The sequence below is a fragment of the Lipotes vexillifer genome, unplaced genomic scaffold, assembly GCF_000442215.2.
Source record: "Lipotes vexillifer unplaced genomic scaffold, Lipotes_vexillifer_v1.1 scaffold611, whole genome shotgun sequence".
Classification (NCBI taxonomy): domain Eukaryota; kingdom Metazoa; phylum Chordata; class Mammalia; order Artiodactyla; family Lipotidae; genus Lipotes; species Lipotes vexillifer.
In genome coordinates, this window is record NW_006785619.1 from 2,791,766 (window position 1) to 2,808,508 (window position 16,743).

General features: G+C 52.9%; 1 protein-coding gene across 1 annotated transcript in view; it reads right to left on the bottom strand.

Annotated features, from left to right (window-relative positions):
• The window catches only part of GAS7 (growth arrest specific 7), a 211,149-nt gene that overhangs the window by 26,560 nt on the left and 167,846 nt on the right, over positions 1–16,743 (bottom strand). Inside the window, exons 4-6 of the mRNA XM_007457844.1 lie at positions 16,071–16,156; positions 7,559–7,612; positions 363–452 (exon numbers count right to left, since the gene is read on the bottom strand). Of these exons, the coding sequence (XP_007457906.1) occupies positions 363–452; positions 7,559–7,612; positions 16,071–16,156 (230 nt within the window). The remainder of the gene's footprint in view (positions 1–362; positions 453–7,558; positions 7,613–16,070; positions 16,157–16,743) is intronic.

Below are 16,743 nucleotides of genomic sequence, written 5' to 3' on the forward strand. Positions count from 1 at the left end.
AAAAAAAAAAAAAAAAAAAAAAAAAAAAAAAAAAAAAAAAAAAAGGGGCAGAGTGGGTCTGGAGCCCAGGTTGGAGCTGATTTTGGTCTCCTGCTACCACTGAGCGGCAAGGGGACCCTCCAGGTTACCTGCATTCTGCCTGGAGTTTCCATATTGCCCTGTGGACTTTCTGAGATTTACGGAATGATCTAGACTCCAAGTGGGACTTAAGTTTCCAGCCTCCAGTGCTCAATCGACTGCCAGCCCGTTACGTTTCACCCGGGGAGGTCGCTCTGCTTTGAGCTCAAGCCACCGCCCCCCTCCCGGGTGTCCACTCCTGGTGCCCGGGGCCGCAGTGCGGGGGACGCAGAGGCACCACTTACCCAGAAATAGTCACAGTAGCTCCATTCGGTTGGTTTGAGCAGCTGCTGCTCCGGCATCGTGTCTGGGTGAGGAAATGTCACGCAGTTTATCTGGAGGACACAGAACAGGAAAGAACACGGCTTGGCTGGAGGGTTGGGAGAAGCTGGAGGTGCTTCGGCCCTAGGACACGGCACTGAAGAGGTCCCCCTACAGGGCTAGCTTGATAGAGAACATGCACTGGGGTCCTGGGATGCTCTGGCAGTCGGCCTTTCAAATGAGGGGCAACTGGCACTCACCCCCACCCCAGAGGGGCTGAAATCAATCCAAACTGTCTAGAGAGCTGTGCAACAGAAGCTAGCAACACTGCAAATGTCCACAGCCTTCCACCCAGAGGCTGCACTTGTAAGATTCTATCCTACAGATACCTGCACACGGGTGCAGTGACACACGTACATGGTTTTCACCATGGCTCGGTTCGTAGTAGCAAAAGGCTGGAACCCAACTCCACTGTCTATCAGCAGGAGAATGGTTAAAAAGTATGAGACAGACATGTATGGGCATCATATCCATGGTGAAAGACATGGCAAGAACGTTCTTCTGTACTGATAAGCAAGGTGTGGCAGGATACAGTGTTAAGTGGGTGGGCGGTGGGAAGAAAAGGTAGAATAGGATTTACTGTTCGCTATCTTAGTGTAAAAAATTTTTTTTAATTAAAAAAAAAAGGGCTTCCCTGGTGGCGCAGTGGTTGAGAATCTGCCTGCCAATGCAGGGGACACGGGTTTGAGCCCTGGTCTTGGAAGATCCCACATGCCGCGGAGCAACTAGGCCCGTGAGCCACAATTACTGAGCCTGCGCGTCTGGAGCCTGTGCTCTGCAACAAGAGAGGCCGCGACAGTGAGAGGCCCGCGCACCGCGATGAAGAGTGGCCCCCACTTGCCGCAACTAGAGAAAGCCCTCGCACAGAAACGAAGACCCAAAACAGCCATAAATAAATAAATAAATTAGAAAAAACAAAAACAAAAACAAAAATTAAAAAAAAAAAAAGAAGGGGACTCCCTTGGTGGTGCAGTGGTTAAGAATCCACCTACCAATGCAGGGGACACGAGTTTGAGCCCTGGTCCGGGAAGACCCCACACGCCGCAGAGCAACGAGGCCCCTGCGCCACAACTACTGAGCCTGCGCTCTAGAGTTGGCGAGCCACAACCACTGAAGCCCGCGCGCCTAGAGCCCGTGCTCCGCAACAAGAGAAGCCACCGCAATGAGAAGCCCGCGCACCGCAATGAAGAGTAGCCCCCGCTCGACACAGCTAGAGAAAGCCCGCGCGCAGCAACGAAGACCCAACGCAGGCGAAAAAAAAAAAAAAAAAATCTTTAAAAAAATAAATAAAATTTAAGAAAAGAGGAGGAAGGAACAGACACCAGTTTGGTATGTTTCTGGAAACTGATAACATCATTTGCTTCCAGGGAAAGGAATGAAGTGGCTGAGCATCCTGGGTGAGAAGTTACCTTGTGAATTTTACCTCATGATGTATACTCTTGTGAACAAAGAGAGTTTAAGTGATAATCCAGGGTGCACGCCTGGGGCGGGCTGGCCCTGGCCCAGGAGAGGGCAGCGCAGAGATTCCTGGGCTCTGCCTCAGACTTTTCTGCCTGAGCACGATCGCCGTGCCCCTGGCTTTCCCTGCTCGGCACAAGTGGCTTCGCCGCTGACCCCGCTGATGTCACTTCAAGCCCCAGATCCGCTCCTAGAGAGTCTGTTGATTTGTTCTGGGAGCCGCAGGGCCTCGGGAAGGCAAGGCCTGAACGCTGGCAGTCTTTAACCCTCATCACAGCCCCAGCATCTGCCAAAGTGGGAGCCATCAGACGTTCAAGGCGACAACAGTGCAGAAAACCCCTGAGGTTCTGAATACAAGCCACAGACTCCAGTGCCAGGCAGCCATGCAAAGAAATGAGGGACCGCACATCATGGAAACTGAAGCTTAGGTTGGTGGGGGGACCAGCCTCCACTTCGGGAAGGGGGGTGGTGTCTGCGAATGTCTGACTAGGGGGCAGATTCCTCTCAGCTCCCGCCAACTGCTGCCAAGCCAGAATGAGGAGTCCAGGGTTGTCAGCTTATGCGATGACACGAGAGTAGCAGATCAGGATTTTTACATGAAGTGTCTCAATGCTTAAATGTTAGCAATTCATTCATGGTTAATAATAATAACAACAACAACAACAACGATGACACCTTGTAAGCCAAAGCAACCCTCTGCTAGCTGAGTCAGGCTCGTGGGCCCCCAGCCATGGCCTCTGGTTCAGGTGCTTGGGGGCGGCTAGAAGTAAATCCAGGCCCTGCCGGCTCCCGGGGGCACAGGCCTCGCTTGCACTCCTGGGGGGAGAACACAGGAGAAATCCCAGCCAAGGGAAGGGCCCCCTCCTCCCAGATACTGGCATCTGGCTGACGTAAGGGCGGGGATTCCCGCTCTGGAGGGAAGCATGACGACACAGGAGGAAGGATCAAGGCCAGGAATGACCCTGAGAGCCCTGGAGGCAGGGAGCATGGAATTCCACCAAGGTCAAGGTAGAGGCCCACGGAACCCCTGGGATGAGATGTTGTCTCCCAATGCCCCACCCCCGCAGCCACCCGACGTATCACTGGCCTGCAGGAGTCTGCTTGGGGGTGGCCAGCCTCTCAATGCCCAGTTCAGGCAATGGTCTCCCCAAACCCTCTTTTTGGGCTGACACCCCCAAGTTTGTCCAGAGATGAGCCTCCTTCTGGAAACCAGGGCTGGATTCCACAGTTTCACATACTCCTTATTTCATGTTCCAGCTATTCTTGCCTCAACAAACTATGATGACCACAGCCTATCTTTATTTGGTTTAATAATGTAATCCATGAAAACTTCAAGCAAATTTAATGATAAATTAACTATGACATTACACTGGGCATTAAGCATCGTGGAAGGAGGTACTCAGAAGTGGATACAAAGGTCTTCTAGAGTGCCTTGTCTGGGGTCTAGGAGACAGGGGAGGGGCGTACCACGAGTGGCCCTATAACAACCACTGAAGGTGAAAGCTAGCAGGGCTGGGGGGAGAGAGGTTGGGGGAGGACAAGGCTTCATCCCTCTTGGGGCTTCTGCCACTCTCTGAGGACACCAGCCCTTGGATGGACTGGCCAGTGGCCCCAGAGTTCCCATCTCCATCCCTGTGAACTCTGGTTTTGGGATTTTGCAGCCCCAGCAATCCCATAGGAATTTCCCTGAATCCTGGCAGAGCCCTGCACCCCCCTGGTGGGCGTCTCGAGAACTACACCTCACCGGCCCCATCGTGGGAGGCATCCTGGGAGAATTTCTGCAAAAGCTTTGCGTGCATCCTCACTTCATCCTTTCGGCAACCCCACAAGCTGGGTCACACTGGTCTCATTTGATTAATTGAGGATCATAGAAATATTTGCCTCTGGGCTGACGGCTCGAGCCCTCACCCACGATGCTGTGCCATGGAACACGTGCTCGGTCCATGCAAACGTTTGTTGAACGGCTACTTGGTGCCAAGCAGTAGGCTAGATCTTCCCAGCACTTTGCACAGGTGCATTTGTATTTCTCGTGACTGCTTATTCAGCATCTCTCTTCCTTCGCCAGACAGTGTGTCCCAGGCGGGGAGGAAGCCCACCTGCTCCCCGCTGTGTCCCTAGTACCTGGCCCAGCACAGCCATGTGATGGGAGCTGTAAATGTTTCTTGGTACAATGAATGGAGACTAGAGATAGAAGGTGGAGTCTCTGCCCTCGACGGTTTTACAGCCTGATGAAGAAGGGAAACAAGTAAATACGTAATTGCAATTCTCTGTGTATAGTGGTGGAGCCAGGGTCAGAAGCCAGGCACTCTACGTCACACTCAATCTATGTCATGCTACCTTCTAACACACTTAGGCGTAGGCATCCACGTCCCCACCCAAGGCAGGGGCTCAGGTAGGAAGGGGTGCTGGACAGGAAGCAGGAGACGGGGGAATGCCCCCACTGTGTACTGTTTGGGGGAAGTTCCAGGAGCCCCTCCCACTCTCGCTCCCAAGATCACCAACCTCAAGCAACAGCGTCTTCGCTCTGGCACCAACTCTGCTCTCTCCAGCCCTCAGTAAATGGAGTAACACCCGCTCTGCCCCTGACGGCCAGGGGGCCCCCTGAGCAGCAGAGGTTCTGCCAGGGCCGGCCTGCATGGGGGCAGCCAGAACGACAAGAGCTGCCCTCAGAAACTCTCTTGGGGGGGGTGGGGCTACAGCCACCACTCAGGCACCTGGCCATGGCACAAGAGCCACTGAACACAAGTGTGACCCACCCAAGGGGCCTGGTGTGGGGAGGTCTGGCGCAAGCCCCGGGCCCAGCGCAGCACGGAGGCCTCCCTGGAGGCAGAGGCCGCAGCTATGTGCCCTCCTCTCTGACAGCCGCCTGCAACATAGAACAGAAGGTGGTTTCACAACCAAGCGGGCCCTGAATTTCCTCCTGGTGGGGGAGGCTACTCTGGGAGGGGGTGACGGAGGCAAAAGCCAGAGTTGGGACCTGTGGAAGCAGAACAGAAATGCCCTCAAGCACTCACATCCAGTCCCTGAGCTCCCACCCAGGGCCCCCAGACGGGCCATGCCGGGAAGCTCCGACTGAAGATTAGAAGAGCCCCCAGACTCTTCTTTCTAGAACAGGAGCGTGGCTAGGTGGCTTTGCTGTCATCTTTTCTGGAATCTTCCAGATTCTGACGCATCATATTGGTGCTGAGGCTGTGAACTGCCATTAGCGCCCGTCACTTCCAATCAAGCAAGCAGCCCACTCACTGCCAGCCCTGCCCGGGGCCCCACTGCTGTCAAGCAGCCCACGTGTCGGCCTCTTCAAAACTTGTTCCAGGCCCGGGTCAGGGAGCCGGAGTGTCGGAATCAAGCTCGGTCCTTGCTTCTCGGCCACACTGTGAGCCAGACGCCGCCTGCAAATCTCTGCTCCTTGAGTCAGACCAGGTAAGATGCTCCCCGCACACCGGAGCGAGGGAAGCTTGGGCCCCAGCCTCCCCACACCGTTCCCCCCAGCATCTCCTTCCAGGGAAGCCACGAGCTCTGCAGGATCAGGACTCAGGAAGGGGCCGCAGTGGGAGAGTGACTGCTCCTTGGAAGGGAAAGAGCCATGGTACAGAGCTCTGCAGCCCCACTGGTCAGCCGGCCGGCAAGGATGCCCATCTCCAGCCTGGAGAGAACAAGGGCCGCATGGGCTGGCAGTCAGCAGACCCAGGCTCAAGTCAAGTCCGGGGCTCTGGTCCTCACTCACTCTGTGCCCCTTCTCAGTTTTCCCAGCAAAAAGTCCCCAAGGCTTGAGCGCTTATTTAAAACCTCTGGGGTGCGGGGGTGTTGGTTATAACACAAACTTTCCAGCCTCGCCCCAGAGTGACCAACAGAGGAATCTGCATTTTAAACAAGTATCCCCAAGGCTTCAGATGAGAAGCACTGCTATAGGGCGGCGGGAAGGAGGAGGGAAGGCAGTGAGGCAGGGATGGAGGAGGTGTGTTGCCAGGAGACCCAGGGCCACGCCCACGCTGACAAAGCCCCAAGCTCTGGCCGAAAGGCAGACCAGAGCAGTGACCCAGGCCGCACCGCATGAGCTGGGCTCCAACACCCATGGGAGGCATAACACTCTGCTTTTCACTTTTCATTTCTCTTATTCACGTTCCTTCTACAATGCTAATGTATTCCCTCTCTTGCAGTTTCTTCTCCCTCTTTCTCCATCTTTCAGGGAACTTTGGGAGCTCCTGCTTTGCCCAAGTACTCTGGGGCTTTTTGTGAACGTGAGGACTGTGTTCTCAGGACTTCTGCCCCAGGGGCCTGTCCACGCCCTCGCCATCAGCTCCAGTAACAAGGAAGCTACTGCTGGCCCAGGGTTGAGCCGCCTGGTCCCATCCTCGGGAGGCAACTTGCACCTGGGGCATTGCTGGTGGGTAAGAACACAGGTCTCAAGTCCTGATGCTTCCCAGCTGTGTGACCTCGGGCGAGGCCCCGCTCTGTGCCAGGTCCTGCTCTGTGCCTCAGTTTCCTCATCTATAAACACGGTGATGAGGAGACTAGTGTGAATTGAGCACCTACTGTGTGCCAGGCTGTTCTACGTGCTTTCCACACCATCCCTAGGGCACACATGCCCATCGTCTCCCCATTGTACAGATGTGGACACTGAGACCCAGAGAGGCCGGGTCGCTGCTCAGCTGGTGGGTGCTGTGCTGACCCCATTGGCTTCAGAGTCCGAGTTCCCAGTCCCCACACTACCCTGGTCCAACCACCTGCCCTTCCGCAGTGAGCGGAGAATGAAATGGGTGCTCAGAACCCTCCTGGTGCCTAATAAATGTACACACAGGGGCAGCAATTATGACTGTTGCCATTGTTTGCCTACCGCTTTTTTCTCCCCAAATCCGTCAAAGCAGGATCTGCAGCCTGCATGAGCCGGGGCAGGGGACCCCGTCTTGCTTCCATCTCCGAGAACTGTGTGACAGAGCCTGGGGAGCCTTTCTGTGGCCCCAGAGCTGCTGCATTTGGGTCGAAACCGCACACCTAGGACCACACGTCTCCCATCTCCAAGTTCTTAGCTGAGCAGATGGGCAAGTTGTTTCTCTACTTGGAGGGGGAGAGACGTCCAGCGCCCACCTTCCCCGAGCACAGGGCTGATGTGGAGCCAGAGGCAGGGTGGCGTGGGGACTCGGCAGGCTTTTGGAAGAGCCCTGGGAGGCTGTCTGGCTGCTCTGGGCAGAGGCTGCCTGCTTCCCCATCAGAAACTTCCAGGAACTCTATTCTTAGGGCGCTTTCTCTTCCTTTTAACTTTGATGTCTTCCAGAAGTTACCCTGCACAAAAGCCACCCTGCCGTGGCTGTAATTTACACGTCATGTCACTTGCCAGGAGCACAGCCCACCCCCTCCGACCCACTCCTGCATGCGTACCTTCCCCTGCCTGCCCTGCAAAAATGGCTTCTGCACCATTCCAACCACAATCCTTCCACTTGTTTGCCCCAAGAGAAAAAGTGAAATAAGAAATCAACAGAAGAAGGGCCGGGGAGAGGCAAGGGGGGAACCCTTGGCAACATCCAAGCTTTGGAACTTCCCAGGTACCAGGCTGGGCATCACTTCCATTCAGCGGTCCACATTGCCATGGCAACAGCCAAGCCATGGACCAGAGACAGCCCCAGCTTGCCACCCAACATGCGCGCGCTCCGCGGGAGCCGCTTACCGTGATGGTGTTTTCCTTGCTCTGCTTTTTGCCTGGTGATGAGGATCCCAGGTTCTGGGGAGAGACACAAGAAATATCGTCAAAGCTGTTCTCCATATCGGACATCCTCTTTCATTCGGGTTCCCTGAAGGTAGAGGGATTGGTTAAAAGCTTCGGGCTGGGGAAGTTTGGGGATGCTCTGGCTGCCGTTAACCCCGAAGTCACCATATTCTGGGAGAGAGCAGGCAGGAGCCTCCCGCGCCCTGGCTTGAAGATGAATTGGAAAGCCTCCAGCACAGGCTCTGAGAAAACTGCTCCAAAGCAGGTCTGCCTCCTCTTCCCCCCCGCCCCGTCGGTGGTTGGGGGAGCTAACCCCTCAGCTGCCCTCTGCTGGTAAGTGGTTCTGCACGCTGCTTGCCTTAACCTGCAGAATCCACCCGGGGAGCAGAGAGTTAAGGCCACCACCTCCTCGCACTGAGGATTCGGAACATGACATCTTATTCCAAATCCCCCGGGTCCGACATATCACACCCCAGATACGTGCAACGTGGCCCGGGCTGCTCGGCCACATCCGTGACATGTCACCTTCCCAACCCCGAGAGCAGGGGGGCTCTTTTTCGGCTTCTATTCGGACTTTGGGGGTCTTCCCTTTGCCAGCAAGAAAATCATTGTCCCAAGGACCACCAAGCCCACAGGACCTCAGCAGCTTGCCCCAGACCTAGGATGGTCCTGGAATGGAAAATAGGGATTGCCAGCTGAAAACACCACATGAGCAGGACATGGGATGCCCACTCCTGTCCTGAGCCACATGTCGAGCTGGGAAGCAGGCTCGCCCCTAAGGCACTGCAGTGGCATCGCATGTGTGTCCTGGGACTCGTGGCCTTATTCTGTCTCTAGTGGGAGGGAAGGAAGTGGCTGCTAGGACTTTACAGAGAAAGGCCCAGAGGAAGCACGAAGAGGCTTCTCCAGCAAGCCTCAGGGAACCAGCAGCCCCCATCCCCAGGCCAGCACAGCTCTGGACCAGCCAGCAGGATGAGCGTTTTGTGGGTGGGGGGTGGTCAGCCCCTGCCTCAGGAACCCAACTGCTCATCAGGCAAAATAAGAAGCTTGATGGAGTTCCTGCCCATGGTCCCCTCATTCCCTGCCTCCCCCCCAGACCCCGCCTCAGTTCCTCATTCCCATCGAGACCTACTTTGGCAGGTAAGTAAAGTCAGCTAATGAAAACTGACATCCCTGGACTGTCCAGTTAAAAGGGACCTTTACATGTCCCTTACATGTTGTTTCACAGACAAGAAGATGAACTCGCTAGCCTTGACATCCTGCCAAGTTAACTTGAGCCTCAGTTTCACCATCTGTCACCAATGGTCCTCAGGCTCTAGAGTGCATCAGAATTAGCTCTCCCCCATCGGGTCCCCCCACCCACCTCCCAGAAGGGCTGATCCAGCAGGTCTCTGGGGGCCAGGGTCTTTAAGGCAGAGTCTGGGGGCCTTCATGGAGGATGTCTGTTCTGTCATTTCATTGAGGGCCCCCTAACTACAGCACCTCTGTTAGCAGACCCAACAGGTTCTGGGGCAACGTCACGCTTGTGACCAACTATAGCTTCCTTAGACGTGTTAAATGCCTCAACTCATCCAGCGTGCCCACTCTGGACCCTCCCAAACTATCAATTCTGCCCAGGGCACTTGCCAAGATTGGGCTTTCTGCAAGGAAGGCAGACTGAGGCTGCACGGCAGGGGCCCAGGTACCAGTCTCCAAGGAGAACAGACAGGTGCTGGGCTCTTCCTACAGATTTGTCCATGCAAATACACACCCGGGATGGGCAAGGGGTACCTTTGGGATGGATTCTTTTTTTTTTTTTTTTTTTTTTTTTGCCCCGTAGCATGTAGGATCTTAGTTCCCAGCCAGGGATCGAACCCATGCCCCCTGCATTGGAAGCACGGAGTCTTGACCACTGGACTGCTAGGGACGTCCCTGGGATGGATTCTGCAGTTTGCAGGGGTCTGCCTACCACAGACACACATCATCACCACCAGGACCACCACAGTGCTCCCATTACACCCCCCAGGAAGTGCAACCAGTGCTCTGGCAGCCTTGGCAATAGCCTTCCAGGGAGGAGGTGGGGGGGAACTCTGGGGGAAGGATACACTGGGAGAGCTCCTGCCCTGAGTGTTGCCTTGTGAGGCAGCTGTGAGGCAGGCATTTAACACACGTAATCTCACTGAGTCCCCACAACCCCACCAGGTTACTGGCATCGTCTTCATTTTACAGATGAGGAAGCTGAGGCTTGTAGACACTAAGGTGTCCAGGGTCACAAGGCAAGTAAACAGAGGAAACTGACCCCCAAACCTGAATGACTCTTTTCTCTGTTTCCCGCTATCTCTCCACTTGGAGACCTGGGACAATCTCTTGTTTTTCCAGGTATCTCTGCAGGGGCCAGAAAACATCTCCGTCATCCACAAACACTGATTTGGGGGCCACTGTGTCCAAGGCTGTCTGGAATGAGACTGGACACAGAGGTCACCCTCCTCCCTATAATCTGGGCCAAGACAGCATGCGGGGGTGGGGGTGATGTTCTAAGTGTGGGTGCCGGTCTCTGCTCTCCTAGCTGTGCAGTTTCAGCCAGAGCTGCACACGGGGGTCACAGGCTCCTCCCAGGTGCTCTCACGCTCTGTGTTTGCTGCTGAAGACCTGTGTCCATTATTCGAACGTCATATACATAAACATTATCACATACATATATAAATATATACACACATCACTCACACACACACACACATTCCGTAGCACTCCACTGAAAGGCCCCAGAAGGAACGACACCTCAGTCACAGTGAGAACACCTACTAGGCAGAAGTGCTTTCTAATATGATTTCCCACTAAAAGGGATCCAGGCTCCTTGGAGAATTGGCTAATTCCAAATGCCAGATGGACCTGGAACATCTGTGCCAGGACGTAAGAAAGTGTTTAACAAATGATGTGACATAACAAAAGGACACAGACGCCAACTCAAAGAGGCTCCCACAAGCCAAATCTGGGAAAACCACCACTGGCAAACCCCAATGTCAAACACTCAGGCCCAATCATCAGGGATGCTCAAAGCTCCGAGTGCAAAGGCTGTTAGGAAACAATGCGCACATGGCCCGACCCTATCACCCCACAGATCTAATATATACATATTGGATGATATTAATGAACTAATGTTTTCTTAAGTGTACTGATGGTATTATGTTATGCCTTCGCCCTTAGACATACATTCTGAAATATTTACAGTTAAAACAATATGTGAGGAATTTGCTTTAAAAGAATCCAGTGGGAAGTTAGGGAGAGGTGATGGAAGTTTATTTAAAAAAAAATTTTTTTTTAAATATATAACCTATTCATCTTATTTATTTTATTTTACTGATTTTTTTCAATTTTTGGCTGCATTGGGTCTTAGTTGCAGCACGTGGGCTTCTCTCTAGTTGTGGCGTGCAGGTTTTCTCTCTAGTTGTGGTGTGTGGGCTCCGGGGCACGTGAGCTCAGTAGTTGCGGCGCACGGGATTAGCTGCCCTGCGGCATGTGGGATCTCAGTTCCCCGACCAGGGAGCGAACCTGCGTCCCCTGCCTTGGAAGGTGGATTCTTTACCACTGGACCACCAGGGAAGTCCTGTGATGGGAGTTTAAATGAAACAAGATTGGCTGAATAATTGAAGTTAAATGATTGGTCCATGGTCCTTTATTATAATAGTCCTTCTACTCTTATAAATGTTTACACATGTCCATAACAAAAGTTTTTTTTTTTTTTAATTTCTTTTTCCTATGATTCTAGAAGGTTTTTGTCTTCTTTTTAAAAATCCCTCCCCAGTCTGGTTTCCTGGCCTTGTCTGGGCTGCTCTACTGTCACTGTGAGGACCCACTGAGGGTGGTGACAGACGAGGCAGTGCCTGGGAGAAGGCAGTGTGTCATTCCCAGCCAATTCAGCGAGCCCCTGGACTCTGCAATGTCTTCCTGACCCTGTCTCCTTACCCTGTGAGGAGTCTGGGTCCCACACCCTCAGCAAGTGGGACATAGTATGAAACCTCTCAGTCGTTCCCAGCACTGTTAGGACAAAACCCAAGCTCCTCACAAGAGCCTTGAGGACTCCTCCAGCCTCTTCTTGTGCCCTCCCCACACCTGCTAACATAGTAAACCACAGCCCCACTCGGACTCCATGGCTTCTTTGAAATCCTGCCTCTAGGCATCCACATATGCTGTTCCCTCCACCTGGAATGCTGTTCCCCTACCACCACCTCTTTACCAAGCTAAACCCTTGCTCATCTTTCCAGTCTTAGCTTTTCTTAAAGAGCCCATCTCGACGTTTCCACCACCACCTGGTCAGGTCCTCAGAGCACACACTCCCTCCAGCCCCTATCACTGCCAAAATGAAATAAACATTTATCTCTTTCTCCAGTCCCAGCTATTAACTCCATCAAGACAACGGCTACCCGTGCACCACAACTACTGAGCCTGCGTGCTGCAACTACTGAAGCCCGCACGCCTAGAGCCCGTGCTGTGCAACATGAGAAGCCACCACCATGAGAAGCCCGTACACCGCAACAAAGAGTAGCACCCCACTCGCCGCAACTAGAAAAAGCCCGCGCACAGCAACGAAGACCCAATGCAGCCAAAAATTAATTAATTAATTAAAAAAAAAAGACAAGGGCTACATCTGTCTATGACTCAGTGCCTCTCAAATAAACAGACGCTCAATAGAACATGTGCTATTTACCAAGTAGGGGAGGGGGAGCCCAATTAAGTACATGAGCTCTCAGAATCTCACCGCCAATGGGTTCCTTAAGTTTCCAAGCTCACAGTCCCATTCCCTTTCCTCTCCCCTGTGTCTAAAGATAGCCTTCCTGGGGGGCAGTTCATGGGAATCTAAAACAGTTGAAAGGTGGGTCACTAAACGGCCTGGGCTCTGGTGGGCAGGTTCCTTGCCCTCCCAGTACCTGCACAGGGAGCAGAGGGGGCTCACACCACCCTAGCCCTGGGCGGGCGGGCGGGCGGGCAGGCAGGCAGGGGACAGGCTCAGATGTGCTTCTGCCATGGCCAGCAAGATTATCCTCAGCCTTTGATCCCCCAACCTCCGATCAAGTGGGCCCCGTGCATCCAGCACCCAGGCAGCCTGCCCCAGAGCTGCAGACTTGCAAACCTCCACTGAGTGGCACCAGATCACCATCACCTGTGCCTGGCCCTCCAGGTCTCCCAGAACTGGGTGGGCACCACCACTGGGGTGCTGGGCACCCAGCCATCAGTCCCACCCACGATGGTACAGACACTCCCGGTTTCCATGAAGATTAGATAATCTTCCTACCTGCCCCCTACCTGCCCAACATTCTAATTTTCCTGATTAGCTTGCTCGAGGAGGGGGCAGGTAGCAGAAAACGAGCACAACAGGGGTGTGACAAGCTACTTTATCCACCCCCAACCCTGCCTCTCAAATGGCCATGTGTTTGTTCATTCGTTCACTCATTCATTCACTTTCTTTCTTTCAATATTATTAGGTGATAATTGTCACTAATTAATGTTGACAGCCTGGGATGGGGTAGTAAATACTATACAGGCAGAAGCGTGCTATATATACTCTGGGGACCATTTGTCAGTAGTGCTCTCTGGAAATATCAACCCTTCTTAACCCATTTCTACGACTGGCCTCTGGCGCCTTTTAGGGCAGCCAGCTCTGTAGGTTCGCAAACGCTTTCACAGCTGGGGAACTAGTGAACGAATGCATATTTGCTCTCTCCATGCATTGCATTGTGTACTCTTATTACTTTGATGATACCTCCCCCCTCTCGATGTTACCATCCAAAAACAATGCACTGGACTCCACCTGTCCTGAAGCAGTGACCAGGCCGGGCCTGGGCCTCCAGCGCTGACCTTCCCTGCATCCCCGGTACCTCAACTCTAACTCCTTGTTTTATAACGCCTTCTATGACAGTAAAATGTGTTCATTTTAGGAAATTTAAAAAACACCCGAAAGTCTAAAGAGAATAAAAATCACCTTAGACCAAGGTTGTTCAACGTCAGCACCAATCATCTTTTCAACCTGGGTAATGCTTTGTGGTGGAGGCTGTCGTGTGCCTTGTGGGATGCTTAGTGACATCCCCGGCCCCTACTGAATAGATACCAGTAGCACCCGCTGTCCAGCTGTGACAACCAAAATACCTACAAACACTGCCAAACGTCCCCTGGTTGAGAACCGGACAGCAACGCCACCAATGTTCGGGTTTATTTTTTCTTCACGTGTGGATCGATTTCCTCCCCCCAGATAAGACTGACCATACATGCAGTTTTGTTCTGCTTTTCTCACTCAATATCGTGTCTCAGCACTTGCCGGAATCACGACATTTTCTTCAGAAGGAGTTTTCACGGCTGCGTGGTCTCACTGGCCGGACGGTGTTCAGTGCCATCATCCATTTTACCCATCCCCTGTTGTTGGATAATTAGGTTGGGTCCAAGGTGGCAGGGCTGTAAATAATGCTTGAGTGAACAGCCTCACACATAGATCAGAATCCCTGAATGTATCCCAAGAACAGATGCACGAAAGGAAATTCATGGGTTGAAGGCTTATGGCAGCACACTGTCCAATTGGCTTCCCAGGAGGTTATATGCATCAGGATACATTTTGTTTTATATGGTTAAGAAACAGCTTCACAGTATTTCGGGATGGGGGGGAGCCATGTTCCATTAGGGAACGAGAGAAGAATGATGGCGGGGGGTGCGGGGAGGAAGGGGTTGTTTCCAATATTCTTGCCCAGGGTAGAACAGCTTTTCTAGTTGCTGGGAGACCACAGCAGAGCTTGGGCTGACGTCTTGAGAAAACACTCCATAGTTAGGTGGCAGATAAGCTTCATTTCAAATAGACTGAAAGAAGCTGTGTTGAGAGGGGGCGCTCTGCAGGAAACACACAGAGCCAGGGCTGTGATGTGTGCCATGAGCAGGGGGTGAAAGGGACACACACGTGCTGGCACGATTAACTGTGCCCGGATCCTCGCCTGTCCTGCCACGGTCCACCCCCCTCCACACCAGCATCAGCATTACCCAGGGGGCTCATGAGAAACAGGGAACCTCCGGCCCCTCCCCAGACCTCCTGAATCAGAATCTGCATTCTAACACGAGGCCCGAGAGATTCGTCAACCCATCAACATGGAAGGAGCCTTGGCCCACCCAGACGTCCCAATTCTCTTCCAGAGTTCGAACTGAACTGACCTGAGCCCAATGCCCAGCCTCCTAAGACAAGAACATAATTAGGTTTCTGAGGTTTAACCTTCTTGCCTGCATTAAAGCTAAGTGTCACACTGAAGCCGCCTGCTGTCACAGACCACAAGGTCTCTCTTTCAGTGACTGGCACATAGAACGCACTGTTGTTGACAACAAGCAACTATTGTTATCACACCATCATCAACACCACCACCACCACCACCACCACCACCATCCTTGGGGCCTGGCATTTTCACTCCTGGAAAGGGCTGGTTTGGAGGCTTCTGCTTAGGGACATCTTCTGGATAATTCATGGATGGACCACATAAGACCAGTCCTCAGTTCCTCAGACACAGCTTAATGACACTGGAAGAACTCGGCATCAAGTCCAGTCTGACCACCTGGTAATCGTGTCAACCCTCATGAGTCGCTTAACCGGTCTGAGACTGCGCGACCTCATCTGTAACACGAGAATCGTACTGACACCTCCCTCCTGAGTTTGCACAAGTGTCAGCTGAGATGACAAATGAGAACGCAGTCTGGGAATCTTAAAACACCCTCCCGGTGGGAGGTAGGGAGACACAAGAGGGAAGAGATATGGGAACATATGTATATGTATAACTGATTCACTTTGTTATAAAGCAGAAACTAACGGACCATTGTAAAGCAATTATACTCCAATAAAGATGTAAAACAAACAAACAAACAAAAACACCCTCCCATGTCCTGCCACACCGTAGCTGTCCCTCTGTTAGATGATTAAATGTGGTAAAATGTCTGACTCAGTTTCATTCTGGGTGAAGTCAGGCGGTGGGAAAAGGGCGTGCAGAAAAGGAAAATGGCCCGGCCTCATCCATATTCTTAAAGCATTGGGAAATCTGGACTCTGTATTAGGAATCCAGACAGCGGGATGGAAGCTTCTGCCCCAAGAACAGTTATAATCCCATCACCATCACCCCACCAAAACCATCCTCAACTTCTAGGGACTTCCCTGGCGGTCCAGTGGTTAGGATTCTGTGCTTCCACTGCAGGGGGCACAGTTTCGATCCCTGGTCAGAGAACTGAGATCCCTCATGCCATCTGGCGCAGCCAAAAAAACAACCGAAAAATCCATCTTCAACTTCTAGAGAAAACCAAACCACAATCGCCTGCTCTCCCACATCATGGTACGTTGGAATGACCCAGATACCGACCATTTTCTACCTGGGGCAGGACTGGGCTATAGCCACCTGGACCCCCATGGCATCCCCATCCTAAATGACACCTCCCTGGGCCTGCCTAAATGGCTGCTCCTACATCCCAGAACAGGACCCCTTACCTGGGAATCACCGGTGGATTTTCGGACACTCATGTGGGCAGTCTCAGGAGGGTGCGCTGGGGTCCCTGACGTGTGGTATCCATTCACTGCGGGGACAGAAACACCGCTCAGATGCTGCACTGGCCACAGACAGGCCCCTCCGACCTTGCAGACCACAGGGGCAGCTGCAGCCCCCTCTCCCCCCTCACTGCCTGGTTCTGAGGGGTCATGCATGGCCAGGACCACCTCTTAGGATCTCATCCGTATCTGCTGAGCTGGAGGCGGGTTGAGAGCATCTCTCTAATCCCCAGCACCCAGCTACCTAACTCTTGGGGGACCAAGTTTCTTTTCCAACCAGAGAAGAAAAGAAAGATGCTTAGTAGGAGGTGAGCCCATCACAGTCCAACAGCCATCGCTGAAAATACCTCATCAGCTGTGGTCACTGGTGCTGATCAAGGGTCCAATCTCTCTACAGAGTCAGAGGGCCCCACCCACAGCCTCCTACAAATCCTGTCCCCGCCCCGCCCCCAAGGACCTTCTCACCCTCACCCACTGTAACGTAAGTATAATGGAAAGAGAACGGGCTTCACTGGTTTCCATGAAATTTGGTTTTGCCATTTAATAGTCAGGGGATCATATGACATCCCTCTCGAGTCCCAGCTTTCCTAAAGTCTAAAAAAAAAAAAAAATTCAA